This window comes from Kogia breviceps, chromosome 8, assembly GCF_026419965.1.
Source record: "Kogia breviceps isolate mKogBre1 chromosome 8, mKogBre1 haplotype 1, whole genome shotgun sequence".
Classification (NCBI taxonomy): domain Eukaryota; kingdom Metazoa; phylum Chordata; class Mammalia; order Artiodactyla; family Physeteridae; genus Kogia; species Kogia breviceps.
In genome coordinates, this window is record NC_081317.1 from 66,670,804 (window position 1) to 66,686,041 (window position 15,238).

Here is a 15,238-nt window from a genome sequence, read left to right on the forward strand (position 1 = left end):
AGCAATCTTTTGGTCTGCATTAATTCTGTTCTTTATACAGGTGTAGGTAAAGAAATAGGTAAATTGCAGCACCTCCAACAAGATGCCCAGGCCAAAACTTGGGGAGATTTCCTAGGCTTCTCCTTCCCCTCTATGGTGCTATTGATATGACTTCTTAAGACCTGCAATCCTTGCCCTCTTTTCTTTCCCTCCACCACTGCTGTGATTTAGACTTTCAGCATAATTGAACTAGGTTATTGGCCTCCTAAATGCCTCCAGTCTTCACACTTCAGTTTTTGCATTGCCATCAAAGTAATCTTTCTTAAAATGGATTATTTCACAGCCCTTGAGTAAAATCCTTAAAAGGCTCCTCTTACCTTTAGGGGGAAAAAAGCACCAAATTTCATAACATGGAATATAAGACTCTTCATGATCTGGCCTCTGTATAACTCTTGTCTTCCTCCTTCCTGCCTCCTATGTCATCCCTAAGACCCTCAAGTCCCATACCCAATGCTCCAGCAAAAAAATACTGACAGAACTCATCACACTAGGCTCTCAGACCTTTCTGCATTTGAACATAGCTCTTCCCTTTACTTAGAAACTTCTTCTCTTTCTTCAAATAGTTAACAAAGATTCATCCATCAAAAGTCAGCACTGAGTTTCCATTTCTCACCTAAAATTAGTATTATACCTATCTTACCAACCTTGCAAACCTGTATAATGGTCAAAATGACAGAATGGCAAGGTGCCAATACAAAAGTAAGATCTAATCATTGTTAGAGGAATGATCATTGTTTTTGATTGACACACTGGCTTGAATTAAAGAAACAATATTTAGCCTCGGGGGCATTATTTCTTAGAATAATCTCAGCAGCTTTCTACTAAAAGAAAAACTGTAAAGGCATTTTACAGTTTGCAAAGAAAATCTTGAGTGACATGACCAGGGATATAAAATCAGTTTAGAGACAAGACCAGGATTCTAGTATCCTGATTACTAGCCCAGGTCAATTTTCATCATACTTTACTCAGTTGTCTTTCTCATTCTTTACTATAATCCACAGGCCAAGTGATTCAGACACACACCTGAGTCTGCGCACCTAATAGTGGGGTAGTAATCATTGTCTTTATCTTTTATTGTACTTATTTGATGAACAGCTTTATTGAGGTATTATTCACATACCATACAATTCACCAATCTAAATTGTACAATTCAATAGTTTTGAGTATAATCACAGAGTTGTGCAACTATCACCACAATCAATTCTACAATATTTTCATCACCCAGAAAGAACCCCCTTGACAGCCGTCATTCTCTATCTCCCTTCCCCTTAGCCATTACCAAACACTAATCTACTTTCTGTATGGATTTTCCTATTTAAGACCTTTCATATAAAGGGAGTCATACAACATGTGGCCTTTTGTGATCGTCTTCTTTCACTTAGCGGCTTTTCAAGGAGTACTCTCTGTTTTAAAATTATCAGTGTAACAACAATAGAGACAATTTAGAAATAAAGAAAAGGCGAAAAAATCATCCATAATCCCATTCTAATACAATCAATATCATACTTTTCTTTCATTTTCTTTCTCCTCTGCAGGTACATTTTCATCTTATTGGAAAACTGATGGAGAGCGACACTCGCTCCCACCTTCCCAGAGCCCAGACCGAGGGCCAGGCAGCGGAGGAAGAAGCGCTCCCGCCCATCCCCGCCGGCGCCTCGTTGACGTCACTGCTTCGAGCCGCAGACCCCCGCCCTCCTGCCCAGTCGCGGTCGCTTTGACAGAACGCGATGGCGGCGTGCGGGTCTGCCGGAGTACCGGCGACCGTGTCGGGAAAGCAAGAGTTTTACCAGCTTCTGAAGAACCTCATCAATCCAAGCTGTATGGTGCGGAGGCAAGCAGAGGAAATCTATGAAAATATCCCAGGTCTGTGTAAGACTACATTCCTCTTAGATGCCGTCAGAAATAGAAGAGCAGGTTATGAGGTGAGACAAATGGCTGCCGCCCTGCTACGACGGCTTTTGTCCTCTGGGTTTGAGGAAGTCTATCCAAATCTGCCTTCTGATGTTCAGAGGGACGTCAAGATTGAACTGATACTGGCTGTTAAGTTAGAAACCCATGCTAGTATGAGGAAAAAACTTTGTGATATTTTTGCAGTGCTGGCCAGGAATTTGATAGATGAGGATGGCACTAACCACTGGCCCGAAGGTCTGAAGTTCCTTGTTGATTCAATCTACTCTAAAAATGTGGTTCTGTGGGAAGTTGCACTTCACGTTTTCTGGCACTTTCCTGGGATATTTGGGACCAAAGATCGGCACGATTTGGATATCATCAAACGGTTGTTGGACCAGTGTATTCAAGATCAAGAACATCCAGCAATCAGAACATTATCTGCTAGAGCTGCAGCTGCATTTGTACTTGCTAATGAGAATAATATTGCTCTTTTCAAAGACTTTGCAGACTTGCTTCCTGGAATCTTACAGGCTGTGAATGATTCATGCTACCAGGATGATGATTCAGTGCTAGAATCTCTTGTTGAGATTGCAGATACTGTACCTAAATATTTGGGTCCTTATTTAGAAGATACTCTGCAATTGAGTCTAAAGTTATGTGGAGACTCTAGACTTAGTAATCTGCAACGCCAGCTGGCTCTTGAAGTAATAGTGACCTTGTCTGAAACTGCAACCCCAATGTTGAAAAAACATACAAATATTATTGCACAGGCAGTTCCTCATATATTGGCAATGATGGTTGATCTACAAGATGATGAGGACTGGGTAAATGCTGATGAAATGGAAGAAGATGATTTTGACAGCAATGCAGTTGCTGCTGAGAGTGCACTAGACAGACTGGCTTGTGGGCTCGGTGGAAAACTTGTTTTACCAATGACTAAGGAGCATATCATGCAGATGCTTCAGAGCCCTGACTGGAAATATCGACATGCTGGATTAATGGCTTTATCTGCTATTGGAGAAGGATGCCATCAGCAAATGGAATCAATTCTAGATGAAACAGTTAACTCTGTTTTGCTTTTTCTTCAGGATCCTCATCCAAGGGTGAGGGCTGCAGCCTGTACTACACTTGGACAGATGGCTACAGATTTTGCACCTAACTTCCAAAAGAAATTCCATGAAACGGTGATTGCAGCTCTGTTGCGTACCATGGAAAATCAAGGTAATCAGCGTGTGCAGTCACATGCAGCTTCTGCGCTTATTATTTTTATTGAAGACTGCCCCAAATCATTGCTAGTTCTATATTTGGATAGTATGGTGAGAAATCTACATTCCATCTTGGTGATTAAACTTCAAGAGTTGATTCGCAATGGAACTAAGTTGGCCTTGGAACAGCTTGTGACAACCATTGCCTCAGTTGCAGATACAATAGAAGAAAAATTTGTTCCATACTATGATATATTTATGCCCTCACTAAAGCATATTGTTGAGCTTGCTGTTCAAAAGGAGCTCAAACTTCTGAAAGGAAAAACTATCGAATGCATTAGCCATGTTGGTCTTGCTGTTGGGAAGGAAAAATTTATGCAAGATGCATCAAATGTGATGCAACTGTTGTTAAAAACACAATCAGACTTAAATAATATGGAAGATGATGACCCTCAGACCTCTTACATCATTTCAGCATGGGCCAGAATGTGTAAAATTCTTGGAAATGATTTTCAACAGTACCTTCCACTGGTTATTGAGCCTCTTATTAAGACTGCTTCAGCTAAACCTGACGTTGCTCTCTTAGACACACAAGACGTGGAGAATATGAGTGATGATGATGGGTGGCAATTTGTAAATCTTGGAGACCAGCAGAGTTTTGGAATTAAGACTTCAGGGCTTGAAGCAAAAGCAACTGCTTGCCAGATGTTGGTTTATTATGCTAAGGAGTTAAGGGAAGGATTCGTGGAATATACAGAACAAGTTGTAAAACTGATGGTTCCTTTACTGAAATTTTATTTCCATGATAATGTTCGAGTGGCAGCAGCAGAGTCCATGCCTTTTCTCCTGGAATGTGCAAGAATTCGTGGCCCAGAGTATCTTGCACAGATGTGGCAATTCATATGTGATCCTTTAATCAAGGCTATTGGGACCGAACCTGATACAGATGTACTCTCAGAAATAATGAATTCTTTTGCAAAGTCCATTGAAGTAATGGGAGATGGGTGCCTCAATGATGAACAGTTGGAAGAACTGGGAGAAATACTGAAAGCAAAACTTGAAGGGCACTTTAAAAACCAAGAACTGAGACAGGTTAAAAGACAGGAAGAAAACTATGACCAACAGGTTGAAATGTCTCTGCAAGATGAGGATGAATGTGATGTTTATATTCTGACCAAAGTATCAGATATTTTGCACTCATTATTTAGTACTTACAAGGAAAAGATTTTACCATGGTTTGAACAGCTGCTTCCATTAATTGTAAATCTAATTTGTTCTAATAGGCCATGGCCAGACAGACAGTGGGGATTGTGCATATTTGATGATATCATAGAACACTGCAGTCCAACCTCATTTAAATATGTAGAATATTTTCGGTGGCCAATGCTACTAAATATGCGGGACAACAACCCTGAAGTCAGGCAAGCTGCTGCTTATGGCCTGGGTGTTATGGCACAGTTTGGTGGAGATGATTATCGTTCTTTATGTTCAGAAGCTGTTCCGCTGCTGGTAAAAGTTATTAAGTGTGCAAATTCCAAAACCAAAAAAAATGTCATTGCTACAGAGAACTGTATCTCAGCAGTAGGGAAGATTCTGAGGTTTAAGCCTAACTGTGTAAATGTAGATGAAGTTCTTCCACACTGGTTGTCATGGCTTCCATTGCATGAGGATAAAGAGGAAGCTATTCAGACTTTGAGTTTTCTCTGTGACTTAATTGAAAGTAACCACCCAGTTGTACTTGGTCCAAATAATTCCAATCTTCCAAAAATAATCAGTGTAATTGCAGAAGGAAAAATTAATGAGACTATTAACTATGAAGATCCTTGTGCCAAACGCCTAGCTAACGTTGTGCGTCAGGTACAGACTTCTGAAGAATTATGGTTGGAATGCATTTCCCAGCTTGATGATGAGCAGCAGGAAGCCTTACAGGAGTTGCTAAATTTTGCCTGAAGCACCTTAATATTACTTGAATATCATCCACCATAAAAGTAACTCCAAACAAGTTTTGTGAGTGGATTCCATTATAATTGAGAGAACTGTTTTCTTCCTGCTAAGCAGTTTATATGCCTTCCCCATGTTTCTCCAGGATTAGTCAGTGTTATAGCCTCTGTTTACCTTGCATGTTTTATCTCTTAAACACAGACCATGGTGATAACCTGTGCTTCTGTTGTCTTAAAATGTTTGTCACCTTTCCTCTAGTTGATGTGAAGTATATAAATTGTTGCTATTTGTCTGAATTATTGATGCTGGGCAAGCAGTATACTTGGTGTCAAGATGTCATGCTGCCTACCACAAGATGCTAAGAGCTCACAAAGATGGGATAGGAGAACTTCCAGGACAAACATCTTTGGAATTGTGGGTGAAGAATATAGTGGCAGGCTTATTCCTCCTTGATAATACTCCTAGTTTTCGTAGTAATGGGAGGATGCTGAAATTGGAAAAGAGATTTGAGATATTACAATGGATTTGGGAAGTTTTCTCCATAATACATATGAACTTTTTAATAATGTCCTCCTGAGACTGAGATATATTCATATTCTAGTTTCCAAAGTGTCCAGCTGAGAGTTAAAACTTTGAAGTTTTAGACCACTCTCTTTTTTTTTTTCCAAGTTATCCAGGACTCTAAGGACCTTGGTTACTGAAAAGTGCATCCTGGTACATCTAACATTGGTAGCATGTAACATACTGTAACACAGTGTTTGACAAATAGTAAATAATATTTGTGGGAGTCAGTGTTATGTATTTGAGCACAATATTGCATTGCGTATGTATGCCATTTTTTTCCTGCAAAGCAGTTCAACAAGAAGAGAAGCCCTGATTCAAAGTGGGGCTTAAATAAATTTCTATTTTGGAGAAGTTCTTAATAGATTATATAGTAGCATTAAAGAGAATTCTATTGTGATCATGAAAGGGAAGCAAAATTAATTTAATCTTTAAACGAGAAAAAGAAAACAGCTTTGAGAACAGTTATTTAGCAGTAGGTATACATTATAAGAAAACAGTTCTGTAAATCTAGGGTTAATTATATTAATTGCAATGTTGGTCTTTAATGTCAGGCTTTTTGTAGGGTAGGAAAAAACCTTTCTACTCAGCAAGTTATTAATCCAAAATTTAAGAACAAATACATCTGTCAGGATTTCCTGGGGCTATTATGAGTACTGTCTATGTAACGTATTTAGTAAATATTTAAGACTTAGTAAGTGCTTAATAAATGGTAGCTGTTATATTGCTGTTGGTGTTTTGTACTTCTGCTGTGTTCTTTTTTATGGTTTGGAATTCCTTTTACATTAGAATGTCTGTTTCACCTCCTACAAGTTCATGAGCAGGCCATCTAGGCCTGCTCATGAGAGATATGAAGTTGAGATTTTAGATATGCAATTCTTGTACATTCCCTACAATTATTTATTGTTAATGAGAGAAAAAAGAAAAGGACATTAGGTACAGTATAGTCACAATTTTAAGTTTATTTAAGATAAAGTTTAAAAGTATAGATGAATAAATAGAAAAACCCCACTACAAAATATTGATATTACTGTAATAGAGGTTTTCTCTGGATGGTGGGATGGAAAGGCAGTTTTTCTTCTCACTTATCTATATTCTAAAAGTTCAAGCACCTGATTCTATTTTCATACTAGCTAAGATCTCAGTCAGTTTGGCCTCTCCATGACCTATAGCTGAGGTTTCTTCTACTCACCTGCACCTCTTTATCTTAATTAGTATCCCTTAATTAAGAAGCCCTTGGTAAACATTTCTAGCAATTCCCTACACTCTTGTACATGAGGAACTGGAAAATCTACCATATGACTTGGAGTTAGGCACCTGGAGAATTTTGAAGTATGACAGACCTAGATGTGAATTTTGGCAAACTACTTTTTTAACCTAAACAATTCTCCATCTGTGAAATGGCCATAATATTGTGTGAATTAAAGGAGGTAACGAATATAAAGTGCTTAGGGGCCCATTGTTAGATAAATGCAAGCTAATATTATCCGAGGGTCATGAAATAGGGTTGGCAGCTAAAGAGAAAGAGGTGATATTTGCTGGGGTGAGGTGGGTCCAGATTCTTGGGCTTTGTCAAAGGAAATGAGGGACGTTCAGTTAGACACAGTTTTGACTGTCAGTCCCTGAAGTAAGACTGGTCTCTGCCTTTGTTCCTGAGCTGAGGTACATCTATGGGCTCTATGGAGAGAGAATGCTGTAAATGCCTAATACAGCACAAATGTCTGATGAGGTGAGAGGAGACCGTGAAAACTAGATGATGGTTGTGCGTGGTGGGGTTGGTGGTGTCAATACTCTAAAACTTCAAGTGTTGCCACTTAACTGTTTTACCTAAGGCTGCTGTCTAACTTAACTGGACGAAAAAAAACTTTTAAGTTGTGAATTTTATCAGTGCTTTAAAAGTCCACATTAACGGAAAGTAAACAATCATAATAGTCAGCATATCCCAATCATTTCGTTATACAGCTTTCCCTTTTTTTTTTTTGGCCCTCGCCGCGTGGCATGTGGGAATCTCAGTTTCTCGACCGGGGATGAACCCACGCCACCACCCACCCCCACTGCAGTGGAAGTGCGGAGTCTTAACCACTGGACCGCCAGGGAAGTCCCCACTTGCTTTCTAAAATTTTGACTTTTGTATTCAAGTAATTCCAGGTTTAAAGCAAGAGCGTTCTGTGTAAGGAGTAAAAGTAATATGTGCATCTTTAAAATAAAACGTGAGAAGATAGTAATAACTGCTTTAAGGACCCATTAGTTCCTTTCTCCTCACTTTAAGCAATATGACAACTAATGGAATGATAAGTTCACTTTTTAGACATTCCCTAAACAGTAATTTTAAAATGTGTAGTGAGATTGTAAGGTCATGCTGCACAGCTTAGATCTAAAATATCTGAAGACTGTTTTCCGTCCCAAGGATTTTAAAAAATGAGGTCCCATTCCCTTCCTTTACTCTTATCAGATGTCAAAAATCGAGAGGGTGGAAATGTTTTTCACTAACGGAAAACATGGAATTAATTTCCAAAACAGGAATTGATGTTAAGACCTGGGAACAGGAGTTTGAGAAATTCGAGTTCCACAAATCATCTCCTTTCCTTTTCCATGTGAACATGTTTCAGTTGGTCGAGTACTTCAACCTCCTCCCTAGACTTCGCAAAATTCTAGTTTTATATGAAAAACCGGCAGTCACAGGGGGGAGGGAGTGTGCAAAGAGAACTTTTTTACAAAAGGATAGGATTTACATTTTATACCTTCTTACAATTCATGTTCCATCGACGGAGGTTATCTAGCAAGCTCCTTCAGGATTAATTTTAGCTTTTAGCACTAATAGGGGTCTCGCAAAAGAAATATCCTCTTACAGCACCTGATTTTAAAACCCGTTCGGCCTCCCTCTCAGGAGGTGGCAAGCAAAGCTGCGCAGGCGCCTTACTTCCCTCTTCACTCCGCCCCTTACAGTCGTCTACAAGCTGATGACATCATTGGTCCGTGCAACCTACCAGGCCTCAGGGCCTGAAGCTGAGACTAAGTCCTTGCTTTCGATTAGCGGGGCGGGACGTGAAGTCGGGCTGGTGGTGTTGTACTACGCATGCTCACCGTGGACGGTAACGGTGCCTCTTTCTTTGCGTCTTTCCACAGCTCGCCCCAACCTGGAGGGGGGGGGGCTGAGTGCCCTCCCCCTTCTCTTCCCCCCGCCTAGCAGGGCTTCTAACTGACAGTTGTCGCCGGGCCCGGTCCGCGCGCCACCTCCTCCTGCCCGAGTGCCCCGCAGGTAGAGAGGGGCGGGAGGGGGTGTGAGGGAGAGGAGGAGGAGCCCAAGCCGCGGCGGCCCTGTGCTTCGGTCCCCTCCGGGGAGGCTAGAGAAAACCCCCCCTTCCTCCTCGCCCCCTCCCAGCCCTCAAGCCGGCCCGGGAGGGGGTGGGGCGCGGAGGCCAAGCCGGGCCTGGCGTGTGAAGAGTAGCAGGGCGGGGCGCGGAGGGGGTGAGGCAGGCGAGGGCCGAGCGCGCGCCGCCGCCGGGGGGAGGGGAGAGGAGGGCACCTAGGCTCTCCTCTTCTCTCCCCCCTCCTCCGCGCGCCATGTAACCCCGCCCCGCCGGCGGCGAGCCCGAGACCCCCGCGCACACCGAGCCGAGCCGGCGGTTGAGGAGAGCGAGGCCCGATGCGGCTGGGGCTGCGCGGCGCAGCCGAGCCCTGAGGAAGCGGCCCGCGCTCACGCGTGCCCCGGCGCCTCGAGCGTCCGCTCCACACCGCCCAAGCTGGGCCTGCCGGGGGCATGAGCGTGCCCGGGACGCCGGGGGAGATGGAGCCGGCCGGGGAGGAGGAGCGGCCGCCACCGGCGGCCGAGGAAGACGACGACGACGACGAATTGGTGGCAGCGGCGGCCCCGGCCTCAGGGCCGGCCCGAGGAAGGAGTGCCTCTTCGAGGGAGGACGCGGACGACCAGGAGGAGGAGGAGGCGATGATGGTCGGGGGCGGTGGCTGCAAGGAGCAGGAGCTGACCTACGAGCTGCAGCAGGGTTACCGCATCCTGGGCGAGTTTCTGCAGGAGAAGCACCGAGGCCTCACCTCCCCCTTCCTGCAGCCCTTGGGGGGCGTTGCCACTGGGGAGGAGGAGGCGGCCGAGGGGCCGCGCAGCGGGGGCCGGGGCAGTCGCGCCCTCCGGCAGCAGCCCGGGAAGGGCATGTGTCTGCTGAAGATGGAGGAGAAGTTCGCCAGCGGCCAATACGGGGGCATCACCGAGTTCGTGGCGGACTTCAGGTTGATGCTGGAGACGTGCTACCGCCTGCATGGAGTGGACCACTGGATCTCCAAACAGGGCCAGAAGCTGGAGATGATGCTGGAGCAGAAGTTGGCGCTTCTGTCTCGGTGAGTGAGCCCCGTCCCTGGCGGGACTGACGGGCTGACACAAATACACCCTCGCACGTGTCCGAGGATGGGTTGGGCCAGGGGCCGGGGGGCGTCGCTGATAGGTGCTGAGTCGGTGCTGGAGAACCCCGGGAGGAGGAGCAGCGCTGGGCGGGGGCCCGCAGGGGTGTGGTGGGTGTGGGCTGAAAGAACCCGACGCCCAGACGTGAAGAAGCTGAGAAGGAAGCCGAGTCCCGAGTGCCGAAGAGCAAGTAAAGTTTTTAGAAGTAAAGTGAAATGGTGCCCATAGGAAGAATTACAGGAGTAGGGAGAAGAAAAGTTTAAGTGGAATGGAAGTTGGACCTGCAACTTTTAGACAGTTTTGGCAAGAAAATTTTAAACGTTTTTGGAATGAAATACCGTTAGAAAATTAATTCTGGCTCATGTAAAAAGGTGATTTCAAACTGTTAAAATAGTAATTTTACTGCTCAAGTCGGCCATCGGAGATTTTATAGCGTGTAATTTAAATGGTTAACAATTACTGTGGCGTACTCCTGGTCTTTTCTTTCGGCTTCATCTGAGCAGACTGAATTTTTGCATCAACACAAAATTTTTAATACGTTTAGGTATTGGTATCTATTGTACCAGAAGTCACAGGCAGTTCAGATGGCACGATGCTCTTGGTATGCTCCACCCATATATCCAGAGTCATTTATTTTTCTTTCGTAAGAGGAAATAATATAACACAGGAGGCTACTAAAATACACGTATTAATTTATAATTCTGTAATTGATAATGAGCCAAATTAATTTCTCTATCGAAAATTCTTCAGGAATAGAAAAATAATTGAATATTGTTGGAAGTCGTGGTTGAAGTGAACCAGTTGTTTGACTCTTTACTAGTGGAAGTGAACTTGGACAAGTCACTTTACCTTTGTTGGCCTAGTTTCTTCATCTGTAAAATGGGCATAATGACAGTACCTAATTAATGGGTTGCTGTAGGAGTAAATGCATTAATAAATGTAAAGTCGAAAGTGCCAGCCCCATATAGTTAGCCCAAGATAAGTTTTAATCATTATAATACTAGTAGTTGTAGCTGAATAAAGTGAATATTCTCATATCTGAAACTGGGAAGTGTACTAGTGCTTTTATCTAATAGCTCCTGAAAAGTTGTGTTAATTTTTTGGTCCTTGATTATAACTGTAATTTTAAAATAATCTAATCTGTCACTGGCTTCCCATATGCTGTTTTCGAGACTATCAGTGACTTCTTTCACTGAAAACAATGGTTAACATGGTGCTTGACTCATTAGGGCAGCTGTATTTAAACTGAGGAGCCTCTTCTTGAATCCATTCATAATGTAGGATTATTTGGTAATAGAATAATTCCCAAGTTTGTCTTGTATATTACTTTTAATATTTTATTTAGCGACATTATATTTGTGTAGGTGTTCGTTACCCTTGTCTCCACAGTGTTTTATAGTTATGACTCACATAAGAAACAGTCCTTTCACACGTCATTATTTTTAAGTAGTAAAATATCTTCCAAATTGATGTCACAAGATTTTAGACCTGGAAGAAGCCATAGAGTTCTAGTCCAAGCATCTAGTTATACAGACTGGAAACGGGTATTTAGAATGAGGCTGGAGAATGGCTGCATCAAAGTGCTAAGAAGTTGCTTATAGGTTTGAATAAATTACAGGTGTTTTCAGAAGCATTTTGTATATAGTGTTTCTTAAGCCCTGCAAAAGAGCAGGGAGACTGTTTCTCTTTACATAAAGGTAAATTTCTGAATGCTTTGAATCATTCCTAATGACTAATGTTCAGAATACTGTATTCCCATATGATCTAATAGAATCCATACTTAGAACTTAAACTTAAAACATTCTTTTTTTTATAAACATAATAATGTATTTCTGATGTTCTTAGTTCAAGAGAGAGAAAATTCTTGCAGTTTAGTAGCAGAAAGTAATGTGGTGGTCTCAAAGAGATAATTAAAATTTTGACTTCCTCACTTTTTTTGTATTTGATGTATACAAACATTTTGTAAATAATAGATTTGACAAACCACATTTGTAGATACTAGGAAATCATTTCTTTTTCTGTACTAGCCTGCAATCCGAGTCATTATTAAATGAATGCTTTGAGTGGGCACAACTTTCAGAAACCCATAGGTTATAACTGTTTTGTATGCAGTTAGTAAATATAGATGCTCCAAAACAATATTCTATAGACTGTGCACATGAGTATAATTTTCAGCAAATAGGTGGCTCAGATACCTTATTTATAAATAAGTGGTATATGGTATTTTAGTACTAAAAAAAAAGTCACTTAGGTGTTATCATTTGTTTTCTTTTGTCTTCTAGTATATGTTTGTAAGATATTGAATTAACCCTTACTTTGAAATTTACTGTAAGGAGAATTTTACAGCTGCTCCATACACTACTGAGCATTTTAGTGAGCAAGAAATCACATACATTAGATATAGAGGGTGCCACTATCATTACAGAGCAACCCAATGGCATCAGTACCTTGGGCACATTGTATAACTTAAATCTCAGTTTCTTCGTCTGTGCTATGAGAGTGTTGATTGTACAAATATGTATCTGCCAGAGCTAGACATTCAGATCCCTGATATCAGAAGAGAAGTTCCCTACTCTTAATTGGTGTATAGTTGAGTAGGGAAACAGATGCTTAAAAAGATGATGATTCTATAATGGAGTTAAAAGGTATAGAGAAGTTTATAGTTGAACTGCTTCTTAAAGAAGTTGAAGATTGCTTCCGGATTGTTTTTGGAGGGTTTAAGAGGGGCATTCCAGAATGCTGAACTACAGTGAATGCAAGGCATGGAACAGCATAGTGTTTCTGGGAACTACAGGTACTTGGTCTGGCTACAGTATGGTCTCTCCAGGGTACTGTCTGCTTTCTAGGAGGTATGCAGGATGACCAATTGGGGAGAGGGAAGAAAATATCACAACTTTAGTATATTCTATTTTTGTTTAATCCTGTTAAAATTACTCAATTTTTTGGTCTGCTTTTTGTGGTGGTATAATAGGACTATATGTATATGATCTATAAAAGATTTATAATTTTATCATATTTAATATATATTAGTAATATATAACAATATGTTCTATATATAATATTTGTGATAGAACTAGGACTAAGACTTAGCATATCTCATCTCAGAGTTGTATTTTAGAAGGGATCTCATTCATGTATTTGGGGCAACTGAGAGAAATAACAATTAGCATTAGAAATAGGGAGAAAATCAGCTACTAAGTGGAAACGAGTAGAAAATACTTAATAGTTGGGAAGTTATGTCTAATAAGAATTTTTGCCTCTTCTGAATTTTAAATTATATTTTTGAAAGCTTTTAAATTTTAAAATATTTTTGAAAGCTTTAAGAATATTGCTATGTAGTTTTAAAAGCTTGTAGTTACAGAAGACACATCGATACGCCAGTGACCCCAACAGTGCTGAACTTGAAATTTTAATTTTAGCCATTTAAAATAATATTTTGGTGAAAATAAGCTTGAATATTATATATCCTTTTTAAAATTATAGTTGATTTCTGAATTAAGTTGTTAAAAAGTGGTACATGTAATGGGCTGTTAAAAAAAAAGCCTTTCTTAAAATATAGCTAAAGATTATTTAGTTTTGTAATTGCTTTTTAGTTGGGCATGAGAGTACAAAAGCATCATCATGAAGCCTCAAAAATTTAAAAAAAGAGGTTTCCAAGTACAAGTAGTAATTGAAATACAAATGGATTTTGTACACTGATTTTAATCTCCTCCTCAGTTAAATTTGAAATTTGTTGACGTGTTTATTCTCAATTAAGATCAAAATCCAGAAAGTAATTGGGAATTTTAACAAGGTGCTTCTTACTCCCTAGTAGTCCAACTCCCCCATCCCCACTGGATTCTGTAATTCTGTCTTTTTAATGTAAATCTAAAAATTGGGGCCCTTTGGTAATAGAATCTGGATTTGCTTCTTGTTCAGAACTATATAATGTTAGAGCTTGATACTCCATGTAGTTCTATTTATTATAGTTGCCATTCTTCAAAAAAAAAAAGTGCTATTTAAGAAGGTTCAGAAAACGTTTAAGTGCAGTGATGAGAGGATGAAGGATTTCAACTAACAAGACATTGAGCACCTGCTTTGTTCTATGACTTAGGGGACAATTCCTGGCGCAAGAAGTTTAAAAAAGGGTACATACACACAGTTATGGTAAAATGTAAAATGTGTTAAAACTGATTTTCAAACTTGTTCCATTGTCAGAACACCTGGAAGTCATGGGACTGCTGCAGAATATCCTGAAATATTGATATATTTAGTTGTATGATTTTTTGCTAGGGGATACAAAAGGCTTAAAACAAATTATGGAAGGAAACCCTTAATTGATGAGATTCTATCTAGTACCTTAGGTTTTTCTCCCTACAAACAGGGAGAACATAATCACTTTTGGATTTTTGTTGGTATATCTTGGTTTCGATGCAGTCAAAAATCTGTGTGTAACTTGGCCCTCCATAGACTGTCTGTATACTTGGTTCCTCCCTATCTGGGGTTCTGCATCCACAGATTCAACCAGCTGAGGATCCTGTAGTGCTATAGTATTTACTATTGAAAAAGATCCGCATATAAGTGGACTCACGCAGTTAAAACCCCTGTTGTTCAAGGATCAGCTGTATATTCTAAGCATGCATAGTCTGAGGACTACTGTGATAAGCTTTATTATAGAGTGTTAGGAGAGTGCAGAGGAGGGATCAACTACTCTGGGGAGGTGGGAAAGTTGGCATTGAAAAATACTTTATTAGATTTTATTCTAGAGGTCATAATTTTGGAAGGTGAGTAGACTATTGATAGGTGAAGTTGAGGAGTTCATTAAACAATTATTTGACCTATGCTATGATAAGTAGTATGTAAAGCCCTGTAGTTACAATGATAAACATGACTTTATCCCTTACTTCAAGGTGGTAGGTAAACAATTACATGTATGGAAGTAGGAGAGTACAGCATATTCCAGAGGAATAGTTTATACCCAGTGGTTGGTTAGAGTGTAGGATGATGAGGTCCTGTCATGGCAGATAAGTCTAGAAAGGTAAGCTAGGACTAGTTATGGAGGACCTTGTTTGCTTGCTAAGGAATTTAGAATGCATGCAGTGTAGATTCATCACGGGTTTTAGCTAAGGGAGTGACATGATTTTACTAGTATTTTGAGGTTTGAAGGCTGAAATGGAAGGAGAGAGAATGGAGAAAGGAAACCAATTAA

At 40.8% G+C, this 15,238-nt stretch overlaps 2 protein-coding genes across 6 annotated transcripts in view; both read left to right on the plus strand.

Annotated features, from left to right (window-relative positions):
* Nucleotides 1-1,734: 1,734 nt before the first annotated feature.
* RANBP6 (RAN binding protein 6) lies at nucleotides 1,735-6,358 on the plus strand. 3 transcript variants are annotated; one of them, XM_059071848.2, is made up of 2 exons: nucleotides 1,737-1,961; nucleotides 3,018-6,358. In XM_059071848.2, the coding sequence occupies exons 1-2, from the start codon at nucleotides 1,767-1,769 to the stop codon at nucleotides 5,082-5,084; spliced, it is 2,262 nt and encodes a 753-aa protein (XP_058927831.1). In that variant the 5' UTR covers nucleotides 1,737-1,766; the 3' UTR covers nucleotides 5,085-6,358. The 3 variants fall into 3 exon arrangements, with proteins under 3 accessions (XP_058927830.1, XP_058927831.1, XP_058927832.1); XM_059071849.2 differs by having other exon boundaries at nucleotides 1,748-1,902; XM_059071847.2 differs by having other exon boundaries at nucleotides 1,735-6,358.
* A 2,368-nt stretch (nucleotides 6,359-8,726) lies between these two features.
* The window catches only part of BRD10 (bromodomain containing 10), a 104,892-nt gene continuing 98,380 nt past the window's right edge, over nucleotides 8,727-15,238 (plus strand). For 2 of the 3 annotated variants that reach the window (XM_059071799.2, XM_059071800.2), the window contains exon 1: nucleotides 8,727-9,989. In XM_059071799.2, coding sequence (XP_058927782.1) covers nucleotides 9,397-9,989 — 593 coding nt within the window. In that variant the 5' untranslated portion in view covers nucleotides 8,727-9,396. The remainder of the gene's footprint in view (nucleotides 9,990-15,238) is intronic. The other variant, XM_059071801.2, reaches the window with a different exon arrangement.